Source organism: Athene cunicularia (genome assembly GCF_003259725.1).
Source record: "Athene cunicularia isolate RWA chromosome 19 unlocalized genomic scaffold, athCun1 chr19_part1, whole genome shotgun sequence".
NCBI lineage: Eukaryota > Metazoa > Chordata > Aves > Strigiformes > Strigidae > Athene > Athene cunicularia.
Genome location: NW_020799124.1, coordinates 4,120,716 through 4,133,999, shown reverse-complemented (window position 1 = coordinate 4,133,999; position 13,284 = coordinate 4,120,716). Strand labels below are relative to the sequence as shown.

The window sequence follows — 13,284 nt, the reverse complement described above, 5'->3', positions numbered from 1 at the left end:
GGCCGGGGCGCCCCGGGTCCCTCTGTAGGGCTCCTCCCCAGGGCTCCCGCTCCCCGGGCTCCACGCCGGGTCCTCCGTGTCCCCCGCGCGGGTGGGTGCTGTGGGGCGCGCCCCCTCCCCGGGGGGATCCTCGCCGCTGAACATGTCGCTGGACGAGGACGTGCAGCGGCTCCTGATCCAGTTCCGGGATGAGGCGGGGGAGTCCCTGGGTTCCCCCTTCGATGTCCCGGCCACCATCACCCCGGACAAGCTGCAGCTGGTCTGCAACGCCCTCCTGCAGAAGGTGAGACACCCCCCAGGCTCCCCCGGCACCCCCCAGCCCAACCCGGGGCCGCCCCTCGCTACCCCTCCGGCCTTTTCTCCCCCAGGATGAGCCGGTGCCTCTGGCCTTCTTCGTCCATGATGCCGAAATCGTGGCGTCGCTGGAGAAGACCTTGGCGGGGCAGAGCGTGGAGACGGAGAAGGTCCTGGACATCATCTACCAGCCGCAGGCGGTGTTCAGGGTGCGGGCGGTGACCCGCTGCACCAGCTCCCTGGAGGGACACACCGAGGCCGTCATCTCCGTGGCCTTCAGCCCCACGGGAAAGTACGATGGGTCTGGCTGCGAGTGGGGAGCTCAGGATGAAGCGGTGGCCGCTATCCCCCCACCTTCCACGGGGTCACTGCGCTGAGCTGGGCTCTTCCTTCTCTTGCAGGTACCTGGCGAGCGGCTCTGGAGACACGACTGTCCGCTTCTGGGACCTCAGCACGGAGACGCCACAGTTCACTGCCAAAGGTGGGCGTGGGGGTGTCCGCGGGGGGCAGGTCCTGACCCTCCTCCCTCAGGGCCCCCCTGTCTGCTCGGGGGGACAAACAGAGCAGAGCCCGGGTGCTGCCTGAGCCGTACAGGGCTGCGGCTCGGCGAGGGAGCAGCTCTCATTGACTCATGTAGCAGAGGAAGAGGCTCTGGCCAGGAGGAACGTGGAGGGTTCCCCCAACCTCCAGTCCTGCCTTGGCGTGGCTGCGTGCTGGGACACCGGGGACGGGCAGTCTCAGCTCTCCGTTCACACTCGCTCACGCTCTCTCTCCACCAGGTCACCGTCACTGGGTGCTCAGCATCGCCTGGTCGCCTGACGGCAAGAAGCTGGCCTCGGGCTGCAAGAACAGCCAGGTAGGGGTTGGGTCCCCACTGCCTCGGCACGGGGCCGGGTTGGCTCTGTGGGAATGTGGAAACCCTCTGCAGCCCTGTTCTAAACTGAAATGAAACCTGGTAAAGGGGCTGTGGGGGTTTAAGGGGTGAAGACTTGTTCTGTCTGGGGCGTGAGGCGCGTATCCGGTTGTTTGAGCGGGATTCCCTTCTCCCCAGAGCACCGTTGCGTTGTGGTAGTTGCAATTGGTGTCTCTGAATTCTGTGCTGGGCCGGGCTGTGGCTCTGTTGCCTTTGCAGAGCTCTCGCTGCTGAGCCCTGCTGTCTTGTGGCAGATGCTTCTCCCTCAGCACAGGAAAGAATCCAGGCTTTGGACACGGGCCTTGGCAGACGGCTCCGTCACGAGGGAGGTGTCTGGAGCAAGAAAGGGTATCGCCCAGCCACGGCAGGGTTGCTGCTTGCCTGACCCAGACGTGCAGTGGCAGCCTGTTTCGCAGTGCTCAGACAGAGCCACGTTCCCTCTTGCAGGAATGTGAAGAGGGCCCTGCCCCTGCTGTGGGGCAAAACGTGTGCCCTTAAGATGCGCACAGAAACGCCTGGGGAAGTGGGAGCACTTGTGGGCAAGTAGAAGTGAGTCAGCAAGGTGCTGAGCTGCAGAGGGGCGGTTGCTCGGTCTGAGCTTCAAACGGTCTGGGAGTGGCCAGAGCTGCTGTCCCAGGCTGGGTTTCTGATCCCTGTGATACCAGCCCCAAGGAAATAGGCCAGGCCGGGGTGGCTCTGCCCTCCTTTGGTGCTGTTCTGGCTTTACTCTAGCCCAGGGAGCCGCTTGTCCTCTGTTTCACTGTTTCTCACAGGTTCTTAAGTAGGAGATGACTAATGCCTTGGCTCTTTGGATGAACATTTATATAGAGAGTGGAAAAAACAAGAGAAAACCAGCATGTGTCTCACCCACAGAATCCGATAATAAGTAGCATTTAGCGTGCTCTGGCTTTCATCACGCTCTGAAAACATTCACTAACTCCCTGGCACAGGATGTCAGAGGCTTAGGCTGGCTTTTTGGGGACCTGTATTGCTTTTAGGTTGAAGCAGGTATTTTTGTAGCAGCAGCGTTCTAGGGAGAGAGGAGGGCGATCAGGTCTCATTCTCTGAGATATCAGCTGATTGCTGCAGGGATCTGAAAAGGCATCCAGCCTTCCTGCCCCCCTCTCTTTCTGCTTCCTGCTTCTGCCAGTGTAAATGCGACACCAAGGACGTTTATGCTTTCTAAATGGAGCCCGAACGTCCCTGGGATTCACATGATGTGTGTGGCCTGACGTGACCCTCTTGCATTCTCCCTTGGACAGATATTTCTCTGGGACCCAGCCACCGGCAATCAGATCGGCCGGGTGCTCGCTGGCCACTCCAAATGGATCACGTGTCTGTGCTGGGAACCACTCCACATGTAAGTGAAGGGCCAGCCCAGCCCTGCCCCTTTACTGGTGCAGAAAGGAGCAGCCTGACCCGAAGGGCACTGCTCCCGTTTGCCTTTCACCCGGCACAGGGCACAGAGGGGGTGCGTGCACATCCCCGGGGGGGCTGGGAGAAGCATGTCTACTGAGGAGTGAGGAGTCCCAGCCACTGCTCACAGTCCCTGCCTGGTTGCTGGGGAAGTTGCTGTCAGGCTGTGCCCCCTTTTCCCCCGTATGAAAAGCACCTGCCTATGGAAAACGATGTTTTCATGGTGCTGGACAAACGTTTGATGTTCTCCTCCCCAGCGCACTGAGCTAGGAGCAGGAAGGCCAGTCCGTGTGGTGCCCGAGCTCAGGCTCTGCGGAACACTCCCTCTCTGCTCTCCTGCATCCTGGTTTGCTTCTGTCGTCTTGTTTATTTATCGTGAGGGCTGATTAACTGCAATCCCCTTATCCCTTCGATCAGCTCAAGCTCTGGGACAGATGGGTGGAGGGGGTCAGTTGTAGCCAATAATCCAAGACATGACAGAAATAAATAAATAAATTAAAAGAGCCCCTTCTGAGCAGAGCCCTGCAAATTGAATTTGCCGGTAGGAAACTCTAGCTATTTGCAAATAATTAACTGGATTAGCAAAAACTGATTATAAAGGAGGATGAAGAAATGGAGAGGAAGAAGATGACCCTGCCAGGGCTCCAATTCCCTGTCTCCAGCCAGCTGCACTCCCTGCTCTGTTCCTGCACAGCAGGAGGGGCCGTGCTCTTCCTCACTGCTGCTGGTGCCAGGGACCACTGTCTCACATTAAAACCGTGCTGATTTATAACGATGTGCAGAGCAAGGAAGGCTGTGGCTCCCTGTCCTTGTTGGGTTGTGGCCAGCTGCTTCCAGATGTGTTAATTTGCCCCCGTGAGCCACGTGGGTGGATGTGTGTCCGCAGGCCAGCACGGTTCCTGCTGGAGGGGGAGCGTGGTGTGGGCAGGGGAGCCATCTGCGCTGCCTGCGTAAGGCAAACTGATCCCCCTGCCCAGGGCTCTCCCCAGCCATGCCCAGCGAAGGTGCTAGTTTGTGATCCCCTCATTAGCCAGTGGGTTAAAGCTGCCTTCAGCAAAACCGAGGTCATTGCCAGGAGGTGAGGTGCCAGGTTTATGCTGGATTGGTGCCTCCAGCGTGCAGCCCAAGAGTTGGTTTGGAGGGAAGCATCTGTCTGCCTCTCCCCTGCCTTGTGGGATCTTGTCCTCCATAGGTCTGCACTCTGCCCCTGCCTGACCCCTCTCTGATCTTAAGCCAAGTTGTTTTTTATGGACTTCTGGGCTTGTGAATCCTCTGGGGCTGATGAGGGAAGAGCTTGGTGGATTTGTTCTGTGCGCTGTGCAAATGGATTCGATGATTATTTTTGCCCAGAAACCCAGAGTGCCGCTACCTGGCGAGTGCCTCGAAGGACGGCAGCATCCGCATCTGGGACACGCTGATGGGCAGGTGTGACAAAATCCTCACAAGCCACACGCAGTCGGTGACGTGTGTGAAGTGGGGGGGCGATGGCTTGCTCTACTCCTCCTCCCAGGACAGGACCATCAAAGTCTGGAGGAGCCAGGACGTAAGTGAGGCGGGCAACCCTAGGGCTGCTGGCGAAGGGGGTTGGACACGCTGTGTTGTAGCTTTGTTTGCTCTTCATGGCACAGATTGTGCCCTGGAAAATGGAGGTGCAGCGGGGGTACTGCTTGACCTGGCAGAGCCTGTTGCTTAACACTGTTAGGAAGGGGTAGCTGTTGTGCAATGTTTTCATCCCTAAAAGCATAAAATGGAAACACTCCTGGAACAACCTGTCCTGGTGAGTTCCTTGCAGGAAACCGGTCCCTGAAGCACAACGGTGTCATTTCTTCCCTGCTAAGCCTGGCTGCAGGATTTGGAAACTTTAGGCTTGGCCTCTGCAGTGCAATGGGTTTGGTGGGTCCTGCGCAGTCTGGCTCTGTCCTGCCCATCCCTCTCTAAGTAGTTTTGTTCCCAGGGGGTCCTGTGCCGCACCCTGCAGGGCCACGCTCACTGGGTGAACACCATGGCCCTTAGCACTGACTACGTTCTCCGCACCGGTGCCTTCGAACCTGCTGAAGCCACCATCAACCCACAGGATGTGAGCGGCTCCTGTAAGTGCAGCACCTGCATTGTAGGCTGGGGCAGGCGGTAGGCAGGGTAGTGGGGAGACCTCATGTTTCTTCTTGCTGCTGCTACGAGCCAAAGCAGTCTTGAGAGCTGCGAGCAGGTCCCCTGCCAGTGTTGGTCATGCTGGCAGCCACCATCTTCCTTGCCCATGCACAGGGTCAAGCAGTCTGGGGGATGGGAAGGCCACTCTGTTTTCAAGGGCTTTTGCTCCTGTTGCTGCCCTTAGGAAAGGGGAAGTGGGTGAGCAGTCACAGATGCACCTGCTTGGCCCACAGAGCCAGGATTGGAATGGGCATCACAGGGTTATCAAGTTTCCTTCCACTTAAGAATTGCAAATCTCTTTTTCTTCGCTCCCTCTTTCAGTGGCAGAACTGAAGGACAAGGCACAGCAGAGGTATGACCAAGTCAGGGTAAGTCCCCTTTGTTGTGCTGTGGTTTATAACACTAGTACCTGGTGGAAGCAGTAACTGTACGGAGTTGGCTGTTGATCCCAGTGCTGGTGAGCTCCCAAGCTCTCCACTCCTGCCGTGTACAAGCCTTGGGCTCTTTCATCCCTTTCTCAGGGCCAGGAACCAGAAAGGCTCGTCTCAGGGTCAGATGACTTCACACTGTTTCTTTGGAAACCAGCAGAAGACAAGAAGCCACTGGAGAGAATGACGGGCCACCAGGCGTTGATTAACCAAGTTCTCTTCTCGCCAGACACCCGGATAATAGCTAGTGCTTCCTTTGACAAGTCCATAAAGCTCTGGGATGGTAGGACAGGAAAGTGAGTTGGTTTGCTGGGTTACAGAGGTGTGGTGCTCCTGTGGGGTCTCTGTGCAGTGCCCAGGTTACACAGAGATGGGCCCCAATGTCATTGCCAGCAGGTCCCTGGTGTGTTCAACATCTCTCTAGCCTGAACTCATGAAAAGTAATTCTGCTGCCTCTGTCTCTACCCTTGAGAAGTCCTCTCTCTGGCTCTCGCTGTGTTACAGGGTCTGTGCTTGGGTGTGTGTGGGCACCCCTGCTGTCACCCAGACACAGGTCTGCCTGCTGCAAGGCCGGCTCTCCAAGGCAGGGGCGGATGGGATGGGATGGGATGTTCCTCTTGGCCGATCTCCTGAAGACGTGTGCATTGCACACTGTAAACTGACCCATTTTAAATGGTTCCTGTGCCAGAGAACAGCTTATTCTGGACGATGTAAATTTTTGTAGTTTACAAATGGTGCTGTTGGTGTTTGGGTGCGCCCGTAGTGCAGTATTTAACCTTCAGCTAGAGTATTGGTGAGCTCTCTGGGGCAGCAGTCCTTCCCTATAAATCAGCCTTTATGCTTGGGTTTCGTGTCGGTAATTTTAACGGTCCTTCTAAATCCAGGCTGCTTGGCCAGAGAGAGGAGGGACCCATCTGCACAGTAAGGCTGTAGTGTTGCCTGCTGGATAAGGGTTTCTTGGCAGAGGAGTTGAGATGAAGAGCCCTCCTCTAGAAGGCTCTTGAGCCCGTCTGGGAGGGTTTTTAGACAGACTGAACCACCTATGGACTGTGTAGCAACTGACTGCCTTGGGCGGCAGCAACTCTTCTTACTCACAGGTGGAGAAGAAACATGAAGGCTGGGCAAGGGTGGGTTTGGAACAAACCCAGCTGCCTGCTCCTCTAACAGCTTCTCTGTTCCTCTTCACCATCAGGTACGTGACGTCGCTGAGAGGGCACGTTTCGGCTGTGTATCAGATCGCCTGGTCAGCCGACAGCCGCTTGCTGGTGAGCGGGAGCAGTGACAGCACGCTGAAGGTCTGGGATGCCAAGATGAAGAAACTGGCCATCGATCTTCCTGGCCATGCAGACGAGGTGAGGTGTCTGGTCAAGCCGAGGTGTTTGAGGGAGACAGGAACGACAGCCCCTCCCAGCAGAGATAACTGTGTCTTTCCCTAATACTAGGTGTATGCAACGGATTGGAGCCCAGACGGCCAGAGGGTAGCGAGCGGAGGGAAGGATAAGTGTTTGCGGATGTAAGTGACCTGCTGCGTGTCCATAGAGGATGTTGTTGCTGCTCCACGTGTCCCTCAGAGCTGCAGTCTCCTTGGAGAGACCTGCACGGTTAGGGCATGATCTCTCCTTGCAGAGAGCACAGTGCTGGGCCAAATTCCAGCCTGGAGACTTGACCTCCCTCAGGGCAGGAACTGCTGCTGTCCCCTGGGAGATGACTAGAAAGCAGAGTCCCTCCAGCTGAGCAGGCAGTGGTGAAATTTGACTCGGATGTTTTGGCTCCTGGAGAGAAGGAGCAGTTGTACCATTTGGTCAGACCCTTTCTTTCTCGCTTTCTGCTGTCTCCGAGTTATGCAGACAGACAGATTCCCATGAGCTGGTTGCCATTTGACCATGGCTGATGACCACCTTCCCTGTGAGGGTGCTGAAGCCCTGGCACAGGTTGCCCAGAGAAGCTGTGGTGCCCCCTCCCTGGAAGGGTTCAAGGCCAGGTTGGACGGGGCTTTGGGCAACCTGGGCTAGTGGAAGGTGGCCCTGCTTGTGGCATGTGACTGCTGGGGCATGTGGCAGCACTGGTGCCAGATCAGAGATGCAGCAGCTCTTTCTGTTTGCAGATGGCGTCGGTAGGAGCAGCGACACGACGCTGTCGCTCCCATCCCACACTGGCCTGCCCTGGGCACAATCTGCCTGGGAGATCTGCGAGGTGATCGACGATGGAGGCTGACCTGTGCCTGACTCCCTGTTCCTGTTGGCTGCTCTCCCTCATGGACTCTTTCCTTATATTTAAGGAAATTTTAATTCTAGTTCTTAAGAGCTGTGCTTTGCAGGATGGTTTTCTCTGAACATTACAGGAGGAATATCTTATCTGCCTCCATCTCAACTGACTTTTTTTCTTGAAATTTCAGCTTTACAAGTAGCCTGCCACCTTGGAAGGGGCAAGTGAAGGGTGGGAATGGCTCGTGCCCCTTCTTGCTATGTGAAGAGTCCTGCAGAGAAAGGCTTTTAGTGGGAACAGAAAGGGTTGTCCTTGTGTGACCTTCACAGAGGGAGAGAGAAAGGGGAAAATTCAGCACATCATTACATTGCAGAATTGTGCTCAGCTGCATGCCTGGGACAAAGATCTGCTGAGAATAAGGTCTTGGGGGGGCTTCTCGTTATTCCAGGAAGGTTTTGCCTTTTCACTCAGCCCATTTGCCTGTGGGCTGTGCCAAGCATTATCTGTTAGTGATCCTCCCCATCCACAGCAGGTAACTCAGTTGCTCATCCACTCAGGGTGCAACAGGCACAGACTTCAAACAACTGTGAGAGCTGCACTGAGTTTTCAGGTCTCAGTGGCTCTTGGAAATGGGGCAATGGGGCACTTGTGCTTCTGAACAGGGAAGAGAGTGCCCACTTCACATCCACTGCTGCCTTGGGGGGGAGAAGGAAGGAAGGGAGAGGGAAGGGGAAGAATGGAAGCAGTTTTGGGTGGTGGTTGTCCCTTGCCCTGGATATATGCTGACAGCAGGGTTGAGACTGTCACAGTAAATGGCAAAACTTCCATTGCACAGAGTTGGCTCCTCCTGGAATTTCTCAAGTGCATTTACTTGCCCAGTGGGTGAGAGGGATTCACACTGTCAGTTTTGTATTTGTAAGCTTGCTCATAAGCCTTTTTATAAGTCAATTCAGGCTTAAAACAATCATGAGGTGAATAGACCTGGATTTAGTGTTTATTTCCAGGATGCTTACCAAACGGGGAAGATCAAGATGTGATTATTAAGGAGTAGAAATTTTATTGTCAGGATTGATTGCAGCAAGTTAGCATGAAGGCCAAAACACTCTCCATAGCCCTCATGCTGCAGGTGCTACTCGGTGATGACTACAACTCAGAACCAGAGTTTGGGTCACAGATGCTTCCCAGCTGCAGAATATGCATTTTAGGACTTTATTCCTGCTGGCAGGATTGCTTTGGGGAATTAAGGGGGATGGTGCAGTCATGGCCATTTGCTTGTCTGCGAGTGTTCAGGTGAGCAAAGGGCTGGAACAAAGGATTAAATCTTTAATATGAGTGGGAGCACAAATTATGGTTCCTGTTAGTATCTCTTTCTACCAGCCGAGTCAGCAGGCTCTATCTTCGTGGGATCTTTTGGGAAGAACTCAATATCCAGTACCTGCTCTTTCATTAACGTGCTTCCTCCAGTTGGTTCTTGCTGATGATGAAGGCCACGTTGTGTCCATCTGCATAAACAAAACCTTTTGCAATTCGCCGAGGTAAATGTTGTGGGATAGGCTGTTTTAAAATTGTAGCTGGTAATTCTGCCTCCCCAGACCACCGTGCTGTTGGGAAGGAGAACGGCACACGTGCAGCTGATGGCTCTCTGGGCATGGCTGAGAAGCCTGCTGCTTTGCAAGTGTTTTGTGTTAGAAGTGGAGATGTATCAGAGCTGGGGCAAGTGATCCTGCCTGCGGGGACTGGCTTGGCCCTGCGTGTGTGTACCTTTACCTGAAGCACTTCCTTGTCCCCCGATTTCCAAACCAAAGCAATGGCTGTGCCCTATGGCTGTGCCCCTAACCTCAGCCATCCCTTCAGGCTCTCCTGCTGGGATACTGGTCACCCAACAGAGCCTGCTTACAACCCACCTTCCTAATGCTGAAGCAAAAAGGTTTTCCAAAGCAAAGTGAGACCTCTTGAAGGGCCTTGCAAGTAAGTTTATACCAAAATAAGCTATCTTGGCCCTAATCTTTCTTTGGCTTGATAGCAGGGAGATTTTGAACCACACTATGCGATGGGTTTGCACGCAGACCAAATTGTATTCTCCTATCTAAGCAGCTGCTACTATTTTTATCATTCATACAGAACCAGCCTTCATGCATGCTAAGTGCTGGCCCGGTTCCAGCTGTATTTCCAAGCAATCCCATAACACTCCTCCCAGTTTTATTTGAATGCAGCATTTCCCGGGCCTTGCTCTGCAGTCTCCTGCCTGCTCTGGTGCACTGGGGAAGAGCTGCTGCCCCTTGCTTCAGAGGTGGCTTCTTTTTGGCAGGAGGCGAAGTAAGCGCGTGACCTCCTTCCCTCTGCTGGTGCTGGTGATGTGAGCTTTAATTAGCTGATTTTTAGAATTGCAGATGCAAATTTGGGTCGATGGTGTTATTAATGGGGAAGACATTACTTTTTCTTAAAGGATAAATCTAGAAGGTAGGCTGGAGCTTTCTGATTGCTTTTCTGGGAACTGCATTGCTAACCTTACAGAAAACCTACTGAAACTTCTGAACTTTTCCAGTGCTGTGTGATGGGGATCTCAGCTTCTGCTGCTGTGTTTCAATCCAGTTTATCCCAAGTTACTTGTTCAGTGTACCACATGGGTATGCCTACCACAGGGGAGTTATTCTTTACTGGTAATATAAGAATAATTTTAAGCATATCCAGAAACTGTTTGTCCCACGGAGCCCTTTGACACTTTCTCCTTTAAAAGCTGTGATAAGCTCAGCTGATGCCACCATTATTTTTGTTACAAATCCCCAATGGGAGGACAGTGACGATAAGGACTAGGAAGAATGACAGTCCTCTGAGAAAGGTTTATCTGTCTGATAAATGCCTGGGTATGATGGAGGGAGGGAAGGAAGGGGGGAAGAAAATAGTGAGAACACCTCGAGTGAAGCAGATCGTTTGGGATAGTGCTGAGGTGAGCAGGTTAATGCCAGACTCCTGCCTTTGGGGGCTGGTTTAGATAAGTGAGGCCTTAGAATCCTTATGAAAACTATTCTTGGGGCTGTGTGTTCTTACTCGTGCAGGAGGGCTGGCCAGGTGGCATACGTGTGCTGCCTGGGTCCTCGGAGCTGGATGTTCATGTTCTGCTCATCTCGTATCATCTCGATTATTTTCCCATATTAGTAATTTAACTTCCACGTGCATGTTTATAGCCTGGGGAGAGATACAAGAAAAATCTTTCATTGAACAGGAAGAAAACCTTCATTGTTCTGCATGAACATTAAGAAAAGCACCCTTTCTGCTTTTGTTTGGGCCAGCCCAGGCACCGTTCAGGGGGTGTGTTACCTCAGAAAGGACTGCATTTTGGTGGTATGGCAGAAAAGGGCATGCTGTGAAAGCCATTGGTGCTTCGAAGATGAAATGTGTTCTGGAAACTCGGGACAGTGATGTCTGTGTTCTGGGAAGCTGCTATGAATTGAAAGCATACTTCTGTGTACTCAGACAAGCAACCTGGAAAGTGCTGATTCCTTCCTCAATCTGTTGCTCTTGTGATCATGAGTCCTGGCTCACATCTGAGGGACTCATTTGGCAGTGCAGCTGGGAGAGAGCCACAAATCCACCTCCAGTGCTGTTTCTTGTTTTCTTAACTCTGACCCTGTAAATCGGTGGTCCTTGCTGAGCTGTAGGTAGAGGATGGTCTGTCAGTGGGCTGCAGCTCTTGCACAGTATGATGTTAAAAATAAACTGAGGGCACAGTACTCTGTACTTTTGAAGGATCGCTGTGGTCGATTAGACACGGTAGTGGTGCCCGCTGCCCGGCCATGCTTTCTGAGCGCACTGGGTATTTTATCGTCCTGCCATGTGGGTTGTCAGAGCAGAGCAGTGCATCCCTCCCAAGTGCTGCAGGGCTGCTACCTCCTGCCAGTGCTAAATGGCGAATAGCTGTGTGTATTCCTTGGGCGAGGGAGGAGCAGCACCAGCCCCATGGGGTTATCCTGTATTGCTCTCCCAGCATCTCTAGTAATGAGGCTCGGGTGAATTCAGTCCGTTCTGTCTCTGATCTTTTTCAACGGCAAAGGCAAGTGAAGGTGCTGTTTGTAAATAGGTTTATTGTAGTCTGCCGATGCTGGAAGTATTGACACCTAGAAACTCTCCCAGACACTAATCAAGGACCCGGCTCAAATGAGTGACCTGCATGCAAATCCCGCAGCCCTTCATTCAGGCATTTTTCAGACCTCAGCCCTTCAGATCCCGTTCGAACCCCAGTGCGATGTGCAGCATGTTTAGTTATTCTGGTCAAACCTCCCTGCTGCTCCTGGCTGTTTTGTCCTTGCTGTGCTGAAACAAACCTGCTCGAGGGCTCCAGCCCCATTACGAGGACAAAAGGACATCAGATGTGCAGCTGAAGGGAAATGTGTCTCAGTTTTGAAGTGTAATGCAGAATGGGTGGCTTAGAAATTCCTGAAGTGGCTTTCTCTGTTTGAAAAGCATCTTTCTGGATTTATTTTTTTTTTTTAGCTTCCCTAAAATGTAGCTTGTGACATTGACTTTGGGGTGAGGATACATGCTGATACTGAGTGGATTGATACTGAATGCGAAAATCAGTGCATGGCAATAAACAGCCAATTCTCAGGGAAATTATTTTCTGAATCAGAATATTTAACACATTGAGCCTTGTGAGCTTTTTCCTGGTTTTAAAGGGGCACTGTGAACACATACTAGAAAGTGTCTGTGTTACTACCGACACATTAATTTATTATTAACTTGGAATATTTTTACATCTCGTTTATTCCTTCCACGAGGGTGTTCTGAGCCGCTAAAATTACTTGGTCAGCTTCAGTTTATCAGTTTTGTTAGGGGAGTGCCATGAATGGGTTTTGGATGGAAGCTCAGAACTTCAGAAAATAAAGGGGGGAATTCAGTGTTGTGGGGTCTTAGAGCCCTTTGGTTCTTTTTGGTACAAGACAGATGTCTTGATTCCTCTGATATCTCCATAAAATGTCTAGATTTTAAATGTCCTTCATAAGGCTGTCAATATTCCCTTAACAATCTATTGCTGAGTGGTTTTTTAATCCAAGTGTGTTGTCTTTGGAGGAGTTTTGACATGACACACAGCTCTGGCAGAGCTTGGTTTTGAGCACCAGAAAGCAAAGGGAGATTAGAGAAGAATAGGAAGAGGACCAACTGTGTATCTCTCTGCTCAGGCTCTATTTTGACCCAGCAGTGCTGAAAGCGACCCTTTATCACGTGAGAGAAGGCGCAGCGCAGCTGCGAGGCGTCGGAGCTCTGCCCCGCGCCATCCCGACGTGTGCCTTGATGGAAGGTTAATCGCTGCTGCTGCGGTGACAGAGGGGGTCCGGGGCAGATGGGGACATTGGGGAGGCCTGAAACAGCTCGGGGATGTGGAGGTGGTGTGATGGAAAACAGGGACAGAGAGGAAGGGGAAGAGAGCAGCGAGGAATAGAAAGCAAAGAAAGGAGCATAGTTATGTAGGTTTGGAGGTGAAGGTCAAAGGCTCCATGTGACTGGTGTGAGGTGGCTGGTTGGGTTTTTTTTTTAATGTTTGTACGTGTTGCTGTAAACAGCCCCGGGGCTGATCTAAAAAGTGCTGGGTGGCAGAGGCTGTAAATTACGGACGTTGTTCACCTCATAGAGCGAGCAACTTGAAGTGTCGTTGGCTTACAGCGTTTTGCGTGCTTGTTCCTCCATTGCTTCTCCGTCGATTTAAGTTCCTTGTATTAGGTTTGATGTCTCGCTTGCTAACGGCGGCAGGAACAGGGCTAAGACGCTCTGGAGGAGCTGGGTAAGCAGCGGGGCAGGGCGGGATGGCCCCACAGCTGCCTTCCTGCCTCTGGCTGCTGCCGACGGGCCGTGCTGCGGGCCCACGGGGCCGTGCTGGCGGGCCCA

The 13,284-nt window shown here is 52.9% G+C and overlaps 2 protein-coding genes across 2 annotated transcripts in view; both read left to right on the top strand.

Annotated features, from left to right (window-relative positions):
- Window positions 1-57: 57 nt before the first annotated feature.
- On the top strand, window positions 58-9,083 carry NLE1 (notchless homolog 1). Its single transcript, XM_026861686.1, has 12 exons — window positions 58-283; window positions 369-586; window positions 696-775; window positions 1,074-1,150; window positions 2,470-2,567; window positions 3,974-4,166; window positions 4,578-4,713; window positions 5,093-5,139; window positions 5,293-5,495; window positions 6,392-6,551; window positions 6,642-6,712; window positions 7,304-9,083. The coding sequence occupies exons 1-12, from the start codon at window positions 143-145 to the stop codon at window positions 7,314-7,316; spliced, it is 1,437 nt and encodes a 478-aa protein (XP_026717487.1). The 5' UTR covers window positions 58-142; the 3' UTR covers window positions 7,317-9,083.
- Window positions 9,084-10,273: 1,190 nt separating this feature from the next.
- The window catches only part of ULK2 (unc-51 like autophagy activating kinase 2), a 43,257-nt gene continuing 40,246 nt past the window's right edge, over window positions 10,274-13,284 (top strand). Inside the window, exon 1 of the mRNA XM_026861822.1 lies at window positions 10,274-10,351. Within this exon, the coding sequence (XP_026717623.1) occupies window positions 10,274-10,351 (78 nt within the window). The remainder of the gene's footprint in view (window positions 10,352-13,284) is intronic.

Excerpts from the sequence above, each read along its gene's own strand:
- NLE1 (XM_026861686.1), top strand. The coding sequence starts at position 143 with ATGTCGCTGGACGAGGACGTGCAGCGGCTCCTGATCCAGTTCCGGGAT. Across the intron at positions 284-368 it reads GCAACGCCCTCCTGCAGAAG|GATGAGCCGGTGCCTCTGGC; the intron begins GTGAGACACCCC and ends TTTCTCCCCCAG. Across the intron at positions 2,568-3,973 it reads TGCTGGGAACCACTCCACAT|AAACCCAGAGTGCCGCTACC; the intron begins GTAAGTGAAGGG and ends ATTTTTGCCCAG.